Below are 20646 nucleotides of genomic sequence, written 5' to 3' on the forward strand. Positions count from 1 at the left end.
TATTTTTACAGTTTATGTGCAGCTTAACTATGAATATGTAAAAATGAAAGTTGGGCAAGCACAAGCAACATCCTAAAAGAGCAGATCCCCAAAGGTAAGTAGATTTTTGCCTTCAGCGCAAGAAAAACATAGTAATGTTGATTGCTCTATTATCACTTATTGATGCTATCGTTTCACCTCAGAAGTACTAACTGAATGAAAGAACTGATACTATTTAAAATATTATTTGAAATAATTGAATATTAAAATATAATTTGATTTTAATGTACTACTACAGTGAAAAAAATTAAGCTAAATAATTGTAGACTTCAATTAAAATGCATAAGAGAGCTGTGAGTACAGGCGGTATAGCAACAATCAGGAGGTAATGAATGTTTTGAGAATTTTCAGTATTATTGAAAAATGCAACACCTGGAAGTCACGCAGTGTTTATTATGCTAAGTGGCCACCAGCATCAATTTACAAATCATACGCACAGAACACATGCCGTGGAATAAAGTTTAATCCTGCATTAACGTAACAGTTCTTCTTTAAGGCTCCCAGAAAAACAAACTCGTTTTCAATGTCACGTTGTCACTAGCAATTAGTTATCTTCGGAAAGCTAAAAATGTAATTAACAGAAAGACGAGCGTCTTGTGGTACGCTGATGAACTGCACCCCCAAGCGGATACTCGCCCGAGCCGTGGGGCACCCCGGGGCCTGCGGTCTTTTTGCCATCCGGGAAGCACGAAAATTGGAAATGTCCCAAGGCCGTACGTGAAGTCCTTCAAAATACTCAAGTAAAAGGCAAACGCAAAATAATATTATTGAGGAAAACTGTCGGCAGCTTGGAAATTTGTAATGGACTGCTGTGTAAGCACAGGATTCCTTGCTTTTACTCGGTATTTTTAAGCACCGGGGCGGATTCAGCCGCGCACGCTCGCGCAGCCGTTTCGCAGCGGCGCGGGGCCCTCGGCGCGTCCCGCCGCTGGCGGCGGCCCCGCCGGACCGGCTCGTCTCGCTGCCGCCCCGAACCTCTACACGGGCGCTCAGAAACGCCCCCCACGGACACGAGCGGCTCCCCCCTCGCAGCCGCGCTACGGTTCCCGCTCACGGCGATTTCCCGGCGCCACCCCGCAGGCCCCCGCCGGCAGCGACCCGACAGCCGAGGGGCGGGAGGGGGCCAGGGCCGTGCCGAGGGGCCGGGCCGGGGCGGGGCGGGGCGGCCCGCTCGCCCCCCGCGGTGAGACCCCGGCCCGCCCCGCCGACAGGGGGCGCCGCTGCGCCGGCGCGCTGGCGCATGCTCAGCGCCGTCCGGCCCGCCCCCCCCCCCCCCGCCGCCGGCGCAGGGAGCGAGGCTGCGCGCGGCGCCGGGACCCGGAAGCGGCGGAAGCGGTTGCGGGCGCGGGGTGCAGCGGCGTTTAGCGGCCGAGCGGGCCCCGGCGAGCGCCCGGCGCCGCGCAGGTGCGTGAGGCCGCCGCGCCGGGCCAGTGGGGGGGGGTGGGCGGTGGGGGCGGCCATTTTATGTGCCGCTCGGCACGGGGCGGGGGGGCGGATCCGGGGCGCCCTCTCTGCCCCCGAGCTCGATGCCGCAGGGCCCCCCTCGGGCCGGCCCTCGGCTCCGCGGCGGACCTGCTGGTGCAGGGACAAAGGCACCGTCCGCGGGCCGGGCCGAGGGAGGCGGGAGCCCGGCCGCGGACCTGACACTTGGCGGTGGCGGGCGCGGGGAGAGGGCCGCGCCGGGCGGCCCGGGCAGCCCCGCCGCCCTGGCAGGCGCTGGGCGGGTCTTCAGGCTGGCCGAGGGGACGGGCGCCCGGCGGGAAAAACAGAAGGGTTGGCTTGCCGTGTTGGGGTTAAACGGAAAGCGAATGTGCTTCGGTGGAATAATAATAACAACAGCGTACGCCCCTCCCGGAGTATTTCACAGGCTATATGCGTCTAGGAGACGAGCAAAACCAGCCTCAGCCGTCTCTTTAGGTCTAATAATAGGCGGTGTCGGTGCACTTGCTCCGAGTAGTGTTATGCTGTGGTCTGGAATGGGAAGGGATGAGACTTCAGTAATTTAATAAAAGCTTAATGTACGCAGGGCAGGAAGAACTAAGAGTGAAATACACAAAGCATCAATAAAAAAGGAAGTTACGGTTAAGTGCTAAGAGTAATTTTTTATCGTAATTCTTCTGCAGATTATGAAATTACTGTTACGTATTTTCCCAAGGTCTGGAGGGGAGCCAAGTCTTCACGAGAATTTTTTGCCAATCACCTATGAAGCTCCTGATTTTAACGTTGCACTTTTGCAATGAAGAAAAGGAGACGGCTCGCCGCAAATCTAAGCGAAAAGGTTCATCTTGGCCATGAGAAAGATACTGCAGAACAGATTCTTGTAGTAGACTGTGCACAAGAAATTGTCTCAAAGTCTGCAGAAGTAGCTCCTGCAGATCAGCTTGAATCTTCCCAAGAACTTTCACCATCATCAGAACAAAGAAAGCTCCTAAGCTCATTGCAGTATAACAAAAATCTACTTAAATACTTAAATGACGATAGACAGAAACATCCATCATTTTGTGATTTACTCATAATTGTGGAAGGAAAAGAATTTAGTGCTCACAAAGTTGTAGTGGCTGTTGGGAGTAGTTATTTTCATGCCTGTTTGAGCAAAAATCCAAGCACCGATGTTGTCACGCTAGATCATGTAACTCATTCTGTCTTTCAGCATTTGCTTGAGTTTCTCTACACCTCTGAGTTTTTTGTATATAAAAATGAAATTCCATTAGTGCTGGAAGCAGCAAAATTTTTAGATATCATAGATGCAGTGAAGTTACTAAATAATGAAAGTGTTTCTAATGTACAGACTGATGTGGTAACTGATGCACCTACACCTGCAGAAACACTCAACGAACTGACAGGTAAACTATTAAATAGTCATCAGTGCACTTTTTGTGGTCGAAGTTTCTGTTACAAGAAGTCCTTAGAAAATCATTTGGCTAAAGCCCACAGATCCCTTTCCTTGGAAAGAAAACATGGGTTAAAAATGGTTGAGAAGGCCGACTTTTCCACTAGACGTTCTACAAGAAACCGTAAATGTCCAGCTAAATTTGATAACAGCGACAATGAAAGCGGTGATGCATCCGACAGCAATTTGGAAAAAGTCAGTTCTGACAAGGAAACATCTGATAGAAGCGAATTTGAAGACAGTGAAAGTGAATGCAATGCTGATGAAGAGGGACAGGAAGAGGAAATGTCAGGTGAAGATTCAGAGTCTGAAGACCAAAGTGAAAAAGAACAGAATGATACTGAAGAGGGTTCCGAGGCAGTTGATTCAGTGGGAAATATTCCTGAAGGCTTAGCTCCGGTGATCATTCAAGGCAGTAGCAAAAAACTACTGCAGTGTCCCAAGTGTGACAAAAAATTTGATCGAATAGGTAAGAGCAAGTTAGGTTGATCTCTTTCCTTTTTACCATATGGTGGTGCTATTTGTATGGGAAATAAACTGAGCTTTTTCTCTGTCCTAGAGAGTGAAGATCAGAATTTCTGGATCATCTCACTGATCCAGCATGCTGCTAATTTTTCTGAATGTATTAAGTTGTGATGTCTGTGGTGCTAAGCAGTTTCAGTAAATGAACCGAGTGCATTATTTGAAAAATCTGCAAATGCTAAATGTATTTCTCTTTCACTGCTCTGAATTCTGGTTGTTAGCATGGTATGTAAAAGCAGCATTGAAAAAGGAGGGAAATACACCAAGATATTAAACGATAAATTGCTTGAAACTTGTGCCATATTTTCTGCCAAATTAATTTTAAGTAACAAAGCTGTCATTATTGCTGAAGTAAATCAACACCATTGTCAAACAGCCTGAAATTCTTCTGTTCTACGTGATGTGTAGATGCTTGGGACCTAGGCACTCTGACTTCTAGCTTGATTTTTCTGGTCTGTAGTTAACACCAAGTAATACTTGGTCAGCTTAATCTAGTCTGTTAGGATTGTTTATGTTACAGTCAAATCTAGGTGTATAGTCACTCGGGATATGAGAAGAGTAAAAATTCCAGCTTTCCTGTCCTCCTTTCCCACATTAAAAATAAAGTACTACTGTACTCCAGAATTTTGATGTTCTTTCAGCTGGAATAAATGTTGAATTATGGTCATGTAAGGTATTGACTTCCTTTCAATCATGGGAATTAGGAAAGATATAGTTCTTCATAGTGTTAGGCATTTTTTGGTGTTCTTATCATAGACACATTGTGTCTTTCATCAGTTTGAAATTTTAGGAGTTTATGAAAATGGGGTGGGGCTGGCGTGTGTGTTAATTCCTACTCGCAGTGTGCTTAGCTTGCTGAGGTGAAATGAATTTTCCAAGGTCACATATTATATCACAGAAGCTATTTAACATTAAAACTGTGGGATTTAACTGTGCTGGTAATGCCATATCTTAAAATTAAAAGCAACATAGGAAATTTTCTGAATTTGAGAGCTTTGTTATTAATATTAAAAGTCTACTGTGCAGAAATATACAGCTTGTGAGTATTTAGTGTTGTAATGGTACATTTTGGGTTTGCACACATTGGAAGCCCTTTTCTCTTTGTAGTTTCATGACTTAGAATTGTAGTTTTGTGTTCAAAAAATACATGAGAAATAGCATTAAAACAAGTGATACATAAAGTATTTCTTCATAAGCTAGTACAAAGTAGAGAGCCTGCTATTGACTTTAGGTAGGTAGATCCTCAATGTAGGACTGAATTTTATCCTCAGAAAAAACTGGCAAACAGAAGAGAGAATACAACCAGTGTGGAAGAAACAAAGAGTAGTGTTTTTGGTTATGGTAATATCTTGGGTCCCAAATATAGATAATTTGCAAGGGTCTGTATCATTCATTCAGTGTTTTGTTATTTGAAAGTACTTTAAAAATACTAGTTTGTTGCAAGGCTGTTCCCTGTTCTGAAAAGGTACTTCACAATCGGTGTAATGAAAGAGTAGTAGTATAACTTTCAGTACTTAAGAACAGTACGCTGTAGGGTTGAACAAGAGGGACTTGTAACCCTTGTGCAGATTTAACAGTAATACAGTGCCCTTTTATTTTTACTCTTTATCTTAAAAATAGTTAAGGTGGAAGTGTGTGGAGGAACATTGGATCAAATGCATATGTGATCACCGTGCAGTTTTCAGTGGTGTAAACCAGTAGAAATCTTTAGATGTGTGTGGAAGGTACTTAGATCTTGACCACATTTGAGAGAGATTATAAAACAAACCCCAAATGTATATATTGTAGGTGATACCTGTTACAGTTTATACTAACAGATTGTTGTTGTTGTTGTATAGGCAAATATGAGAGCCATACACGTGTACATACGGGTGAGAAGCCTTTTGAGTGTGATATATGTCATCAGCGCTATTCAACGAAGTCCAACCTGACAGTGCACAGAAAGAAACACACTAATGATACTGACTTTCATAAAAAGGAACACAAATGTCCCTACTGCAATAAGCTGCATGCAAGCAAAAAGACCTTAGCAAAGCATGTGAAGAGGCAAGTATGAGAAAATTTGTCTCACATTTCTGAAAAATTGTTTTTTTTCAGTTCAAAAGTGAAAATACGTATGCACACCGCATGTTCTGCATTATTTCTATAACTGTTTTTTCAAATAAGTATCTTTTCAAAGGACATGGGGATTGGCAGTGTCAACTAACCTACCATAAGGAGTGCATAGGGACTGACTAAATAGCAATAGCAGTTCTGTGGGAGTTCTACCATAGGTTTTTACTATAAATTTTAGAATACTCAGATTAGCTAGCATGGTCAGTCAGAACACAAAAGTCTTAATAATTACCTGTGTTGTTTTTAATTTGGAGGAAGAGTAAAAAACCTTCTTTGATTTTAGATGTTGATGCTATACTGTTGATGATAATAGATGGACAAACCATTTCCATGCAGATTCTTTTAGGTGAATAATTTCTTCATGACAGGTCTAATTATAAGGTATTATTTACATATTGCTTTTTTATCTGTCTTTGTAAATATCCATAAAGCATTATAATTGAAACTGTCCTCTGTCTTACCAGTTGTCATATGAGATTCTACAGGAGTCTATAGTCAACACTGCTTTCCAGTTACTTGTGCCTTTAGAATTGTAAATTATCAGTATTTTGTTCTGGTGATTTGGTGATGAAATTTCATGACACATAAAGTTTAGAAATGGATATTTAGTATTTGGGTGATCTTCATCTTAGAAAGTTATAGCTACTTTCAGCTTCTGTCTTCCTCCTAGGTTTCATCCAGAGAATGTACAAGAATTCCTTTCTATCAAGAAGACAAAAAGTGAAGGTTGGAAATGTGATGTAAGTAATACTTCAGTACTTTTGTTTTTTTCATATAGATACTGTTTTGTGACTTGAATACTTAAGTGAAAATATGGTATGTGTTTCTGTGAAATCTCAGTAAGTTTTGTAAGTGATGGTATAAATTTCCTCTTTGTGTGCTGATTTAAAGACTGAATTTTATCTGTATGTACAGCTTGTGACTGGGTAGTTAATACCAAACTGAATTCTAAAATAGCCGAAGGCATTGTTTTTTAGTGTGATCAGTTATTACCATTGTTAAAATACATCAATTTGCAGATGATTAGACTTGAGTGTTTGTTGTGGTTTAACCCCAGCTGGCAACTAAGCACCACACAGCTCACTGTTCACTCACCCCTGGTGGGATGGGGGAGTGAATCGGTAGAGTAAAAGTAGAGAAAACTCATGGGTTGAGATAAAGACAGTTTAATAGGTAAAGCAAAAGCTGCACACACAAGCAAAGCAAAAGAAGGGATTAATTCACTCCTTCCCATTGGCAGGCAGGTGTTCAGCTGTCTCCAGGAAAGCAGGGCTCCATCATGTGCATAACAGTTACTTGGGAAGACAAAACGCCATCACTCCAAATGTCCCCCCCTTCCTTCTTCTTCCCCCAGCTTTACATGCTGAGCATGATGTCATATGGTGTGGAATAGCCCTCTGGTCAGCTGGGGTCAGCTGTCCCAGCTGTGTCCCCTCCCAACTCCTTGTGCACTCCCAGCCTGCTCACTGGTGGGGTGGGAAGCAGAAAAGGCCTTGACTGTGTGTAAGCACTGCTCAGCAATAACAAAAACATCCCTGTATTATCAACACTGTTTTCAGCACAAATGCAAAACGTAGCCCCATACTAGCTGCTATGAAGAAAGTTAACTCTGTCCCAGCCAAAACCAGCACATTCTCCACCCCTTATTCCATACTGTTTACATCATGCTCAGGTCTCATACTATCTACTACATTGTCATTAACCACCCCCCACCCCCCTTCCCATTCCTTTGATATAATACACAGATATCATTCCCCCAGTCTATGGACCAGCCCTGTAAAATGTCCACAAAATGCCCATTGAGTTCATTTAGTTCATTACCTAGGGCTCCATCTGTTACGGTGATCACTTAGGACAGGAGCAGTTGTGTGTTGTGTGGAATTACTGCGTACCAAAGCCAGCTGAGGTTGGGTCACTGCTGCACTTGCACTGCTTCTTGTAAGGTTTCTCCTCCATTGGTTCAGGTGGTTCCTGCTGTAGTAGTTCCTATAACATGCAACTCAAATCCCAGGTTACAACAATTTAAAGGTGTATCCATTACAATCTCCACCTCTGGTCCCTTTGGGACAGGTTATAGGGTTTAACATTGCAATGAACTCCTCCCCTTGGTCCTAGCCTGGCTAGCAGCAAGGGGTTCCTGCTATAGTAATTCCCATAACATGCAACTCAGATCCTGGGTTACAACAATTTAAAGGTATTTCCATTACAGTCTCTAACCCTGGTCCCTTTGGACCAGATCATCGGGTTTAACACTGCAATGAACTCTTCCCCTTCCCCCTGCTCCAGCTTGGATTTATCTACAGACTGCAGTCCCTTAGGCGTTTAGCTGCTCCAAGTGGAGCCTTAACTATGAGCCACAGTCTCTCCAGGGGTATACCTACTGCAGCATAGACTTACCCACAGCCACAGTCGCTTTGAGGTGCGCCTGTTCCAGCGTGGCCCTCTCCGTGGGCCACAATGCCTTCAGATATATACCCGCTCCAGCATGGCCTTACCCCCAGCCACAGTCCCTTCAGAAGTAAACCTGCTCCAACATGGCCTTACCCATGGCTGCAATCCCCCCGGGGGTGTACCGGCTCTGTCATGCACTTATACATGGCCACACACTTTGAAGTACTCCAGCATGACCTCATGCACAGCTACTGATGCTTCAAGGTGTACCTGCTGCAGCATGGACTTATCCACAGCCACAGATGCTTTGAGGCATACCTTCTGCAGCGTGGACTTACCCTTGGGCCATAATCCCTTCAGAGGTCTACCTGCTGTGGCACAGACATAACCATGGCCACGAACGCTTTGAGATATACCTGCTCTGGTGTGGACTTATGCACGGCCACAGATGCTTCAGGGTGTTCTGCTCCTGCGCGGACTCATCCACAGGTCACAATCCCTTCGACTCGAGTTCACACTGGAGTTCCAGCCTGTCCAGTACAGCAGCACAGAAACAGCAGCGATGCCCTGGCCATCTGCCAGCCCAGGCGCATGGCCATTGCTGTTATCAAAATGTTCCCAGGCACAGCAGAGTAAGACGATAAGCAGTACAGCAAGCAGCAAAAGTAAAAAGCAGGTACTAACGGGCACTAGACTCTAATATACACTAAGGCAAGCAAGCCCCATAGCAAGCACAGAAGTCTGATGATTACTAGCTGAAAAGCAATAACAGCTCTAAATTCAGTCTAGCACATTCCAATCAAATCTGCCATTATCTCGAACCCTTCGAGCCCCACGTTGGGCACGAAAAGGACTGTTGTGTTTTAACCCCAGCCAGCAGCTAAGCACCACATATCCGCTTGCTCAGTCGCCCCTGGTGGGATGGGGTAGGGAATTGGAAGAGTAAAAGTAGAGAAAACTCATGGGTTGAGATAAAGACAGTTTAAATAGGTAAAGCAAAAGCCGCACACACAAGCAAAGCAAAAGAAGGGATTAATTCACTCCTTCCCATTGGCAGGCAGGTGTTCAGCTGTCTCTAGGAAAGCAGGGCTCCATCCTGTGCATAACGGTTACTTGGGAAGACAAATGCCATCACTCCAAACGTCCCCTCTTTCCTTCTTCTTCCCCCAGCTTTACATGCTGAGCATGATGTCATATGGTGTGGAATAACCCTTTGGTCAGCTGGGGTCAGCTGTCCCAGCTGTGTCTCCTCCCAGCTTCTTGTGCACCCTCAGCCTGCTCACTGGTGGGGTGGGAAGCAGAAAAGGCCTTGACTGTGTGTAAGCACTGCTCAGCAATAACAAAAACATCCCTGTATTATCAACACTGTTTTCAGCACAAATGCAAAACGTAGCCCCATACTAGCTGCTATGAAGAAAGTTAACTTTCTTCAGCCAAAACCAGCACAGTGTTATGAATACTTTAAAAACAGAGTAGAGTATTTGCTTTCCCATGCACATGAAACACTGACCATAAAGTATATGTTTTTGGAAGGCTTTCTCAATAGTGAGGAAAATATATGTTAAATATGAAACACTTTCCCATTTAGCTGTATATGCATATCAACAGAGTTGTGAATTTGTACTAATTTTATCTCTAATTGTAAAGTCATAGAGTCCTTTCCTTGATTTTCCCCAGGAGATGTATAGGTGTGAAACTATATCTACTGTAAAAAGGAGTTTGTAGAACTTACATTCTCTATCTGTCTGCAGCCAAATAATGTTTTAAGGGTTGAAATGTTGGGTTTTGTTGTTTGTTTGTTTTTTTTCAGGGAATCAGTTTACTTTTTTTTTTCCCCACAGGCCAGCTGTTTTGTTTATGCAAACTGCTATATGCCCCTGTATGTCTGTAATATTAGGTGCTATGACATAATTACTAATATTGCTTTGTTTGTGAGCTTTCACTTATAACCATATAGTAAGAGGTTGGGAGATACCAGCTGTAGGAATTTGTAGTGTTCATTCTGCTGGTGATGGTACCATGGTTGGAGGTATTATGTGGTTGACCAAAGGGCGTTATCTTCCAGATGAAGTTATATTGTGTGAGCATATTACAGATTCTGTTTGTTACTAGATAAGAAACATTTTAATAGTGGGAATCAGTCATGCAACATTGTTGATATTAATTTCTCGTAAAGTACTCTTATCAGGTGAATGATTTGGTAAACTCCATTTTGTGGTTTGTTGTTTTTTTCTTTTTTTTGCTTGAAAATTGTAAGTTTATGTCAAGTAGAAATATTTAAAAAGTGAGTGGCTGATCTTGTACTGCTCATGTGCATTGAAAATGGACTCGAATTGAAAGCAGGGGTAGAATTTTAGCTTTTATAGCAGTTGGAGAACGAGCAGAACCCTTCGGAGCTGTGACTTTGTTGTCAGGTTGTTTAGTATGTTCTGAGGGCTGAGGTGCCACAGATGTAAGTTGCAGGATTTCTTCAGGTTGTTGGTTTATGCTGTAGTCCATGTGTGAACACCAGGATTTGATGACCGTACCTTAATCCATGAGGAATATGAGCAAATTCACAGAAACAGTAGAGTATTAATAGTAAAGAAAAGCAAGAAGGCTGTTATATTTTTTTATAGGTATGGGATTTTCTTACACTTATATTTAACATTAATGAGTTTTTAAACAAATAAAGCTGTCGCTTCTGATTTTCTGAGACTGAAAGAGTGTTTTTGAGGTGTGCTCTGAGAAACTGTTTGCACAATTTAATGTATGGGAGTTAGTTAGTACTAAATTCAGCCATTATAAACAGTGGCAACAGTTTCGCAGTGAAATGAGTGAGCACCGTGTTGATTTATTTTAAAGCATAGGACCCTGATGTTAAATTGTAATACCTAGTTTAAATGCCTAAATTTGAGCTGTGGCTTCAATTCTGTAATTGCACTGCATGCTTACTTTAATGACTACTAATAATTCTTGTACATTTAGGTTTTGATTAATCTGAAAACAGTACTAAAAAGCTCACTTAATTTTAACACTGCAGAAGTTCTGTATCTCTAAAATATATTTTGAGTTATATTTCTTTGTTGGTATTGGCATTTTCTCTTTAATACATGCTGTCAGAGAATTTCCCAGAGGAAATAAAGGAACAGTTATGACTCTAGTTCTACAGTAGCTTATACTACCACAGCTTTAACCACAGTCCGACAGAGCTATTTCAACATCCAAAACCAAACCAAACCTATTTGCTTTTTTTCCATTGTGTTATTTTCTGCTGAGTTACTGTGTTGAAACACCCTAGGAAAAGAGTCTGTTAAGGGCTGGAGTCAGTAGAAAGAAGCGGGGGTGGAACATGTAACTGTATGCAGGAGTTGCCAGTAGTTTGATTTAGGCTGCCATGGGTCGGCATTCTAATTTATATAGTGCAATCCATTAGGGCTTATGTAGAACACAGATTTTTTTGATGTTGACTGCAAGACTTTATAAGTTGGGATAGAGTATGCTTTTGAAGAATACATGTTTAATCTTATATTGCTGTAGAGAGCAGATGAACTAAACTGTTGGAGTTTATGAATAGGAAAAAAATTGGTTATAAATGATGTATCTTTGACAAAATGTATTATCATTTTAGATTTGTAAGAAATCTTTCACTCGAAGACCTCATTTAGAAGAGCATATGATCCTTCACTCTCAGGATAAACCCTTTAAGTGTACCTACTGTGAAGAGCACTTTAAATCCCGATTTGCAAGACTGAAACATCAAGAAAAATTCCATCTCGGTATAGAAACCTCCTTCCGACATGTAAACAATAGATTTAAAGTAAAACCTTCCTCCGCCATTGTATGTCCTGATCAGTCTGCTTTCCACTCCACCTCCTTTTCCAGTTCTCTCTTTTACAGTTTTGTGGGGGAGGTTTTTTGTTGTTTTTTTTTTTTTGGTGGTGTTTTTTTTACCTTTCTGTTCAGCTGTCTTTTTGAGGCGTTGTATTGTACCCAAATAAATAAATTAAAAATCAGGGGGAGGGGAAAAAGAATTAAGGTTAACCTTGTTTTAAAACTTTTTTGTATGAAATTGGTTCTCAACTATGGAGTCAGATTCTTCCTGAAGTTTTGCAAAGACCTTTTTCTTTCCTCATGAAGTATTCCAAAGACTTTTTTATTACTACTAATTATTTCTGCCATGTAGGAACTAGATTGGTGATACAATGGGAATTTGGTTTTTCAAACAGTCTAAGTGGGCTTAATTACTTTTGACTATTAATTCTAAATTTTTGCTTTGCAATCATGAAACTTGCTAAAACACCGAGTATTAGAAATATCCAAGCAGAAGGTGCACAAAGTCTAATTAAAGTATGCTGACTGTACTAAACATTAATCATATGTTAGGCAAAATGTTTGCTTTGTAAATTGATGAGGGTTTTCACAAGTAACCAGTCTGTGCATCTTGTTTGGTTTAACTGACAGTTAATAATACTGTGTGCATCCGTTTCCTTATAGGGCCTTTTCCTTGTGATATTTGTGGCCGCCAATTTAATGATACAGGAAATCTGAAACGCCATATAGAATGTACTCATGGAGGAAAGAGAAAATGGACATGTTTCATCTGTGGAAAATCTGTTAGGGAACGGTAAGGAGTTGCGTGACTACTTGAACTTCAGCAGAACAGAGAACTATTTAGCATGCTTTGTTTGATTCTGAATGTTTTAGCTTTGAGTTTTTAACATAAATGAAACCGTTTCAGAGGGCTAGTGTATTAAAAGGTAGTGTAAGAGACACAGGTAGCATGGGATTTTTCTGATGACCTCTAAAATTAAGGGTTACAACTGTAGGTAATTAGTTAGGAGGTGGAACTATATTAAGAAAGTCTTACCTCTAATTCACTTCACTTAAGGTTCCGGCGTTGTGCAAGAACATCTTGCGTTTGTTGGGGAAAGAGTTTTCTGCCATAGGTATTTTGGTAAATATACTGATGAGGACGGGAAGATGAGGAACACTGGTGAGAATGACTAAGAAGAAATTGGTCTTCTACAAACATGGTTTCATGGAAGATAGAATAATAGTATACAACCTTTTCTGCTGCATCTCTAAATGGAGGAAAAAAATGTTAATTTAGCCTTTGAAAAGTGGAAGCTCTAAAAGTAGGCTCATAAATTCTAGTATATAGAAAAAAAGCATAGAAAAGTTGTAGAAATAAGATTCTTCCTTCCCTCCAATTTCTGTCCTACACATATGAGGGGAAAAAAATGTGAATTTTAAATGGTTGTTAACATGGCTTCAGTGCAGGTGCCTTGCACTGCTCTATAAAGGAGATCTTTTAAGTTTTCCAAATGGTGATTTATATTTGGGTTCTGAAACAGTAAGCCTTATAATTTTTTTTTATTTTGACAGAATACAGCTTCATCTAAGTAACTGTGACTAAGATTCTAATTATGTCCTATTTGGGGAATATGAAAAGATCTGAGTTTGTGTGCTGCAGTATGTTTTCCTGATGTTTAAGTTTTTTTTTCCAATGACTGGCAAAGACCCCTGGAAGTATTGTAAGAGGAAGATTTGTCCCTAATGGGTTTTGGTGGTGGTGTGTATTTTCTAGTAGTTTGGTCGATAGGGTATGCATGTGTTAAAAGAAAATGCACTAGTGCAATAATGAAATAGTAAACAAACAAGCTATAAAGCACAGATAGTCTTTTAACTCTGTAAAGCTCACTTTGAACTGCAAGAAGAATTTGTTTAAAAGTCAATATGTTTACACACTGCAAGTTTCATTTATGTTATATAAGGCAGTTGAATATTTAAATGTTGTTGCTCTCATTAGAAAAGATAAAATTTTTGTGTAAAGCATAAAAAATAACTTTGAAAAATAATAATTATAATAAGTACTGGAAGGAGATCAAAGAATTTTCTCTTTTGTTTTGTTCACACACTTACCAGCTGTGTATACAGTAAATTTTATTGTCTGATTCCTTTGCTTCAGAGGAATTTTCACCTGCATGCACTTTTTTTTTTAACATTGGAAGGGCAATAGTATAGGTAGACTTGCATATGTATACGTATGTATGTGTGTATAAATATATATGTATTTACATATGCTCTGTGCTGAGTTAAGTTAAATTAACATCCATGATCTAGATTTCCTTCAAGTCTGACTTTAAAGCTCTGTCTTTATACATATAGTAACAAGGAAATTATTACATAGAAAATAGTGTCAAACTTGATGTTTTCTTTAATGTATGTTGTCCAAATGTATGTTGCGACAATGTTTTATTTCTTTGCTTATATCGTTTCTAGACCCAGCTGGTTCAATAAATAGTAGATAGGTTGCCTTTGAATGTATGTATATGTATGCGTATCTGAATAAATTGATGCAGTTATTTGGATATATTGTGATCCATCAGAGTTAAAGAAATTGAGAAATTGATAGTCTGTTTCACTTTAAAGTGGCAGTGACATTGCTTAAAATCAAATTTTACTGCCTTTTTTTAAACAGAACAACTTTGAAAGAACATCTGAGAATTCACAGTGGAGAGAAGCCTCATCTTTGCAGTATTTGTGGGCAGAGTTTTCGTCATGGAAGCTCTTACAGGTATGGATTTTTATTAAATAACCTGCTAAACTGTCTCGCTTATTTGGTGATATAAATGCATTCATGCTATCAACATAATTCTTTGTAATGTATAGGTTTTGATTTATTCCAAGTCTGAGAGTATTAGTAAATGCTTTAAGCATGCTTAAATATTGAAAATATATTACTAACCTGTGAGAAGTCAGTTAATTTTTAATATAAGACGTTAGTGGTTTAAACACAGACAGAATCCCATGCAAATCTTGCATCAAAGTTGGCTTTCTTTCACATCTAAAGCTTTTGCATCTTTGTTATTCAAAGAGAAAATAAGCAGAGGACTAAAATATACTGCTAAATTAACGTCAGATATGAGAATTTAGCTCTGTCCTCTCTTGCTTTCTAAAAGCAGTTTAAGCATAACCTCAGCTGAAAGTTACTTCCTGATATTTGTGTGAAGCATTAAAGACGCTCTTTTCTGGTATTTTGCATTGAATTAGTAGTACAGATTATGTTAACAAAATTGCATTTTATGGTTATATTTATGACTATAAATACACAGGCTTCATCTAAGAGTCCACCACGATGACAAGAGATACGAATGTGAAGAATGTGGGAAGACATTCATTAGGCACGACCATCTGACAAAACACAAAAAAATACACTCAGGTAGGCATTTTCTTTGAAAATTGGCTTTGAAATTACTATGTTGAAATAAGACCAAATAAAAAATTAATGATGGATTTTTTTTTCAGTACATGCAATGTTTTAGGCCTGATAAAAGTTCCTCTGACTATTTTTAAAGGTCCACTAAAGTAGGGTTAATCTTACATGTTTTCAAGGTGTAAAAGCCAAGTGTTTCCTCCATGTTAACATAGAAAACCGAGGGACAGTCAAAAACATGTAACAGTGAATTGCTTTAAAAATAATAGTAAAAAAAAGCAAAAGTGAAAAAGGAGGATTTTTTCATGAGTTCAGATTTCTTTTTTTTAATAGCAATTGTGTGAAACATTATTACCACAACACAGAAGAAGCTGTCACAGTCTCTGACAAAGTTTGTACACTGATCACTTTAATGTAAAAACATCAAAGAGGTGTTTCTGAAGTCTCTGTTATGGGCAGGAGGGAAGGAAAGAAGGAAGGAAGGAAGGTGGTGGGAGTAAACCCTGAGAACAGCCAGATGGGGATGATCAGGAGGAAGAAATAAAATCTTTCTTTTGCAGTGGGAGCAGAAAGTTTATCAAATGTATAGGAAGAGCAAAGATTCACTAGGGACTTTTCCTTTTTCAGAACAGGATCCAAAAAGAATGTGGCCTTCTAGGAGGCAAAATACGTTCTAGGCAGCATGAAAATATGAAAGTGATCAGAGTCTAAACTTCCTGAGCCTTTATTTTGAAGGACAGCTTCTTTTTTTGTGTTTGAAATCATAGTGTCTGCTATAAAATAAAGAAATCTTTGAAAACTCAAGTAAAAAAAAAAAAATCCTCTTTTCTACTCTATTTGCTTTTCCCCCCTCTAGAAAGTTACATTCTTTGACTGTCCACACTCCTTCTACTTACATGAGAAGAAATATTCTGCCACTTTGTGGAAGATCTCAAGATGACTAAAAAGAATCAAGATACTTTTAAGCAGCAGCATAAAAGAAAAAGGTAACTATGTAAATCAGGATAATTAAAAAGATAAATACTGTGATGTAATTTTAGGTTCTAAAAATGAGTAGTTGGAAATAATTGGTAAGTTTAAACAAGCTTCTCTTTTAAAGCCCCTGAATTATTGAAGATATCACATTTCGGGTTATAATGAAGAGAGTAGATTCCTAGTCATTCATTTGTACCTCTCATGCAGTGGGTGTTTGGGGAAGTGTCTCTTAACTCATGAACATGAATTTCTTTGTAGAAATTACAAATGGTCAGTAATAGTCGTATGTAACAAGTGGTAAAAAGCCTTACTCTGATAGAACCAACTTACTTCCTGAGTTTTGTTCTTACTCAGAGAACTCACTCACTTCTGAATTTTCTTCTTACTCAGAGAATCCTTCTCTGATTAAGGTATGGAAGAGCTCGATTGGCAGACTTTGTGAACATGGGTCTACTGTATGTCTTACAATTACAGCTCTTAGACATTTAATAAGTTGCAGAAGATTTAACCAAAATTTATTGAATTTTGCCCTTGTAGGTGAAAAAGCACATCAGTGTGAGGAATGTGGAAAATGTTTTGGCCGTAGAGATCACCTTACTGTTCATTATAAAAGTGTTCATCTAGGAGAAAAAGTTTGGCAGAAGTAAGTGTGGGGTTTTTATAACTGCGTAAATACTTCTGTGCTGTAACAGATTTTGTTGGGACTTGCATATTCGTGCAGAATTGTAGTAGTCTGTGTGTTTGTTGTGCCCGTTACCTTAGTCTTTATAGAGATATTATAATGGTTTGAAGTGGATGTCAGAAAATTGCCTTCACAATTTAAGCAAGATGTTTTCTTTGTAGCATAAGTGAGTAAATAAAATAAAAACATAAAAAGGATCAAATTTTAATCTGTCGATTAGCTGTCTCAATGTTTTTCTAAATTGATGGTTTCCTGTAATACTGTCATTGCAGACTAGTTAAGACTGAATTATTAGACATCATTTAAGCGCTGTGAGAGCTATGCCACACTTAGATATTTTAGAAGCTGGTAGCAGATTAGTGGCTCTGAAAGTAGGTAAAAACTTTGAAACTTGAATTATGTCTATAAATTGAAAATGCAATAGGGTTTTTAAATTCTTGAGCTCCAAAAATAAGCCTTTCAGAGATTTTCAAATAAACAGAGACCTAGTTGTTTTTTCAAATGATACGTTTTAACTGCTTGTACTCATTAGCATTGTGTAGAAACTATTATAGACGTGTCTATGTTGAAAGTACAGTACATTATCTGGTTATTCTCTGTTTTTTCTCGGTAGCTGGTAGCCTAAACCATTCCTAGTACTATTTATGGCGTAATTCTGCTGAAACGAAAGCCTCTTGTAGATGTAGGACAAAAACTGTTACTTAAGGATATTTTTGAGGTCAGAAAAGAAGTTTTAGTAGCTTTTGCTCTTTGAATACTAAGTGCCAATCTCAGCAGAGAATAAGCTTGAATATCGAAAAGAATCTTAATTGACCTTATTGGTGTGCAGGTGCCAGGAAATATGGGCATGAGTGAGGATATTTGGAAAATTTGATATTCAGCTGTTTTGCAGTTAAAGATTTCAGAAAGGACTGTGCACATAGCTTTATTGTTAGTTGGTTTAAAAAAATTATCTAACATGAAATGTCTTTTCTTCTTTAAAGATACAAAGCAACATTTCACCAGTGTGAAGTCTGTAAGAAAGTTTTTAAAGGGAAATCAAGTTTGGAAATGCATTTTAGGACACATTCAGGTAAAATAAAATGAACTGCAACAAAACCACAAAACATGTAGGAATGTATTTTTATGCATCAACATTGATGGAATTATTTAATTCATTATGGTTGTTGAGCATTCAGGGCAAGAGTAGCAGGAAGCAGCAAGACTTTTTATTCTTTCTCATGTGTTAGTCATTCCTGAATACTACCTTCTGAATGTATCAGTTGAAATATTGATAATCCTCAACACAGGTTTGTGGTATTCTCTCTATACCTCTTCCTTTAGTTTACTGGTGTATGTTCTTGCCAAATTTACCCAGACCTTCTAATCATTTTTGTGGTCCAGAGAATACTACATTTCAAGTGGTAAACTAAACAAGGATTTGAAATCCCTTTGGAAAGGTTTATGTCCTTATGTGTCTGACTTTGGCTTTCGTGCCTTATGTTTAGGGAAATCATTGTCCTTTTGAAATGTATAGAAATACAAATTGAGCTCATTTAATACCAGTATCATAACAGTTTAAAGACTGTTCTTTTTTGTTTGGTTTATATTCTGATTGTCTTTGTGTGTACCTAACAAATCCCAAGTATTGAGAGAATTGTATGTAAGGAGAAGGGTATGCTAATACAACTTTTGAACAAACTTCTAATGGCTGCCTTGATTCCAAAACGGATGCTAAACATATGCTCTTTGTTTTCAATAAAATTGTTTTGTACTAGGTCTCTATGCCATAATCCATGTATGTATTGCCATATTTATGTGTGATGTGGTGTTACTCAGAATAATTAATTCTTCTCTGTCTTTACAGGCGAGAAACCCTATAAATGTCAAATATGTAATCAGTCTTTTAGAATTAAGAAGACATTAACAAAACACATGGTTATTCATTCAGATGCTCGACCTTTTAATTGCCAACACTGCAATGCCACATTTAAACGAAAAGACAAGCTGAAGTATCATATTGATCATGTTCATGGATCAAAGGCTGCAGAAGAGGCATTGACATCTTCTTCAGAGGAAAAGCTAGTCTCCTTACCAGTGCAGTACACCTCTGATGACAAAGTTTACCAGACTGAGGCTAAACAGTATGTGGAACAGTCCAAAGCATATCAATCAGAAGCCAAAACTTTGCTACAGAATGTATCTACAGAAGTATGTGTGCCTGTGACTCTGGTACCAGTTCAGATGTCTGATCCGCAAGCTGATCTAGTACAGCATACTACTCAGTCACATGGTATTCTTCCTCCACAACCTGAGCAGACAGATTATCAACGAGCAACAGATCTATCATTTCTAGAGAAATATACTCTTACTCCACAACCTGCAAATATTGTTCATCCTGTAAGGCCTGAGCACATGTTGGATCCTAGAGACCAGTCATATCTTGGAACTTTACTGGGGCTAGATACAGCTCCTACTGTACAGAATATTTCAAACAATGAACATTCATAATCAGACCATAACATTCCACCTAATTTACTAAGCCATTAGCCTACAGAAGGCTGATATGGCAATTAAGATTTATATTTTGTATTTTATTTGGACTCATGAGTCTTCTGCATAGTTTTGGAAAAACAGGTTTGTTTACATAATATTTGAACATTTAGGCACATTTTGATGCATACTGAAAGAGTGTTTCTTGTGATTTTAAGAGTTTTTAAAAATCTTATAGATGGTCTTTTAAAAATTATGCTCTGAAATATCTTTTAAGGATAGTGGCTGAAAAATATAATTACATATCTGGCTATTAATTTAAAAAAAAATTGTTTGCCTTTCTGCATCTCGCTTTGAATTAATGTTTTAAGTGTAATAGAAAGCCTTCTGGAAGAATAAGGACTATATCAAATTCATTAAGAGTTGTAAGGGCAGGCAGGGATATAAAACACGAGCTTTGAATTATGTTTCACATAGAAATTAAAATATAATTTTACTTGAACCATCAGGCATTTTAGGAGGGTTTTAAAGTCTGCTGGACTCTGGAGCGTAGCCAGTGGACACAGGACCTAGATTCTTCTGAAAAGTGGTTCAGATATTTCATGAAGACACTAAACAGGGTGTTTGATGCACCCTCTCAGTATAATTAGGCTGCCTAAATTTGGCCTCTTAATTCTTCCTTGATCTCTAATATTGAATTATGTGGAAACATCTAGACAATGGTATTGTCTAATTTTCTACAGTTACTCCTATATAATTTTAATATGCATTTTTTTCTTGCTTTTTCAATCTTGTTTGTCTTCTAAAGTGTGCCCCACACTCTAACTTTGAAAGAAAAGGGAGTATTTGCAAGGTCATTTTGATCTATGAACAGTCATAAAGGATTGGTATGGTTTATCCTTGTTAGAGCATAAATTATACCAGAGTCCCACATTAGCATGCCCATTTTCAGGTTTTCTGTGACAGAGAAGAAATTTCAAGGCTATTATTTCCAGAACATTACTCAACTTCTATTTAAAAGAAAGAAATAATGAGTAATTATAAATCTCTTTTGAGTTGCTAATGAAATTGTTTTGTTTCTCACTTTATTGTACTGTGTTTATAAAACAAAGTCAAACTCTTGAGAGTATTTTATGTCTAATTATCTTTAGCTTTTTGTTTACTAGACAAGGGTTTTTTCCAAAAGAGCCATCTTGAACTACAAGTCTAGTGTAATTCACCATGAAATCTAGTATAATTTAACCTCATCAAGCTTTCTATTTTAAGCCTACTTTAAAAATAATTATTCTGCATTTGTTTGGTGAATATTATGCCAAAGAAAGTATCTGAAGTAATTTTATAATCTTTATTATTCCTCACAAG

The 20646-nt window shown here is 38.8% G+C and overlaps 1 protein-coding gene across 2 annotated transcripts; it reads left to right on the plus strand.

The window, feature by feature from the left end:
• The first annotated feature begins 1327 nt into the window (after positions 1 to 1327).
• On the plus strand, positions 1328 to 20405 carry ZBTB41 (zinc finger and BTB domain containing 41). Of its 2 annotated transcripts, none has more exons than XM_087731806.1 (11): positions 1328 to 1443; positions 2195 to 3398; positions 5290 to 5497; positions 6237 to 6306; positions 11568 to 11715; positions 12434 to 12563; positions 14421 to 14516; positions 15055 to 15161; positions 16668 to 16773; positions 17796 to 17884; positions 18659 to 20405. In XM_087731806.1, exons 2-11 carry the CDS (start codon positions 2276 to 2278, stop codon positions 19300 to 19302), a joined length of 2721 nt encoding a protein of 906 aa, XP_087587932.1. In that variant the 5' UTR covers positions 1328 to 1443; positions 2195 to 2275; the 3' UTR covers positions 19303 to 20405. The 2 variants fall into 2 exon arrangements, with proteins under 2 accessions (XP_087587932.1, XP_087587931.1); XM_087731805.1 differs by having other exon boundaries at positions 1338 to 1443; positions 2163 to 3398.
• The last annotated feature ends 241 nt before the right edge of the window (positions 20406 to 20646 follow it).

The sequence above is a fragment of the Nipponia nippon genome, unplaced genomic scaffold, assembly GCF_047370975.1.
Source record: "Nipponia nippon isolate SJK-2023a ecotype South Korea unplaced genomic scaffold, ASM4737097v1 scaffold_5, whole genome shotgun sequence".
Lineage (NCBI taxonomy): Eukaryota > Metazoa > Chordata > Aves > Pelecaniformes > Threskiornithidae > Nipponia > Nipponia nippon.

What these genes read in the sequence shown, in the direction of transcription:
- ZBTB41 (XM_087731806.1), top strand. Translation starts at nt 2,276, where the DNA reads ATGAAGAAAAGGAGACGGCTCGCCGCAAATCTAAGCGAAAAGGTTCAT. An exon ending in CAAAAAATTTGATCGAATAG is followed by an intron (nt 3,399 to 5,289) that starts GTAAGAGCAAGT and finishes GTTGTTGTATAG; the next exon opens with GCAAATATGAGAGCCATACA. An exon ending in GGAAAATCTGTTAGGGAACG is followed by an intron (nt 12,564 to 14,420) that starts GTAAGGAGTTGC and finishes TTTTTTAAACAG; the next exon opens with AACAACTTTGAAAGAACATC.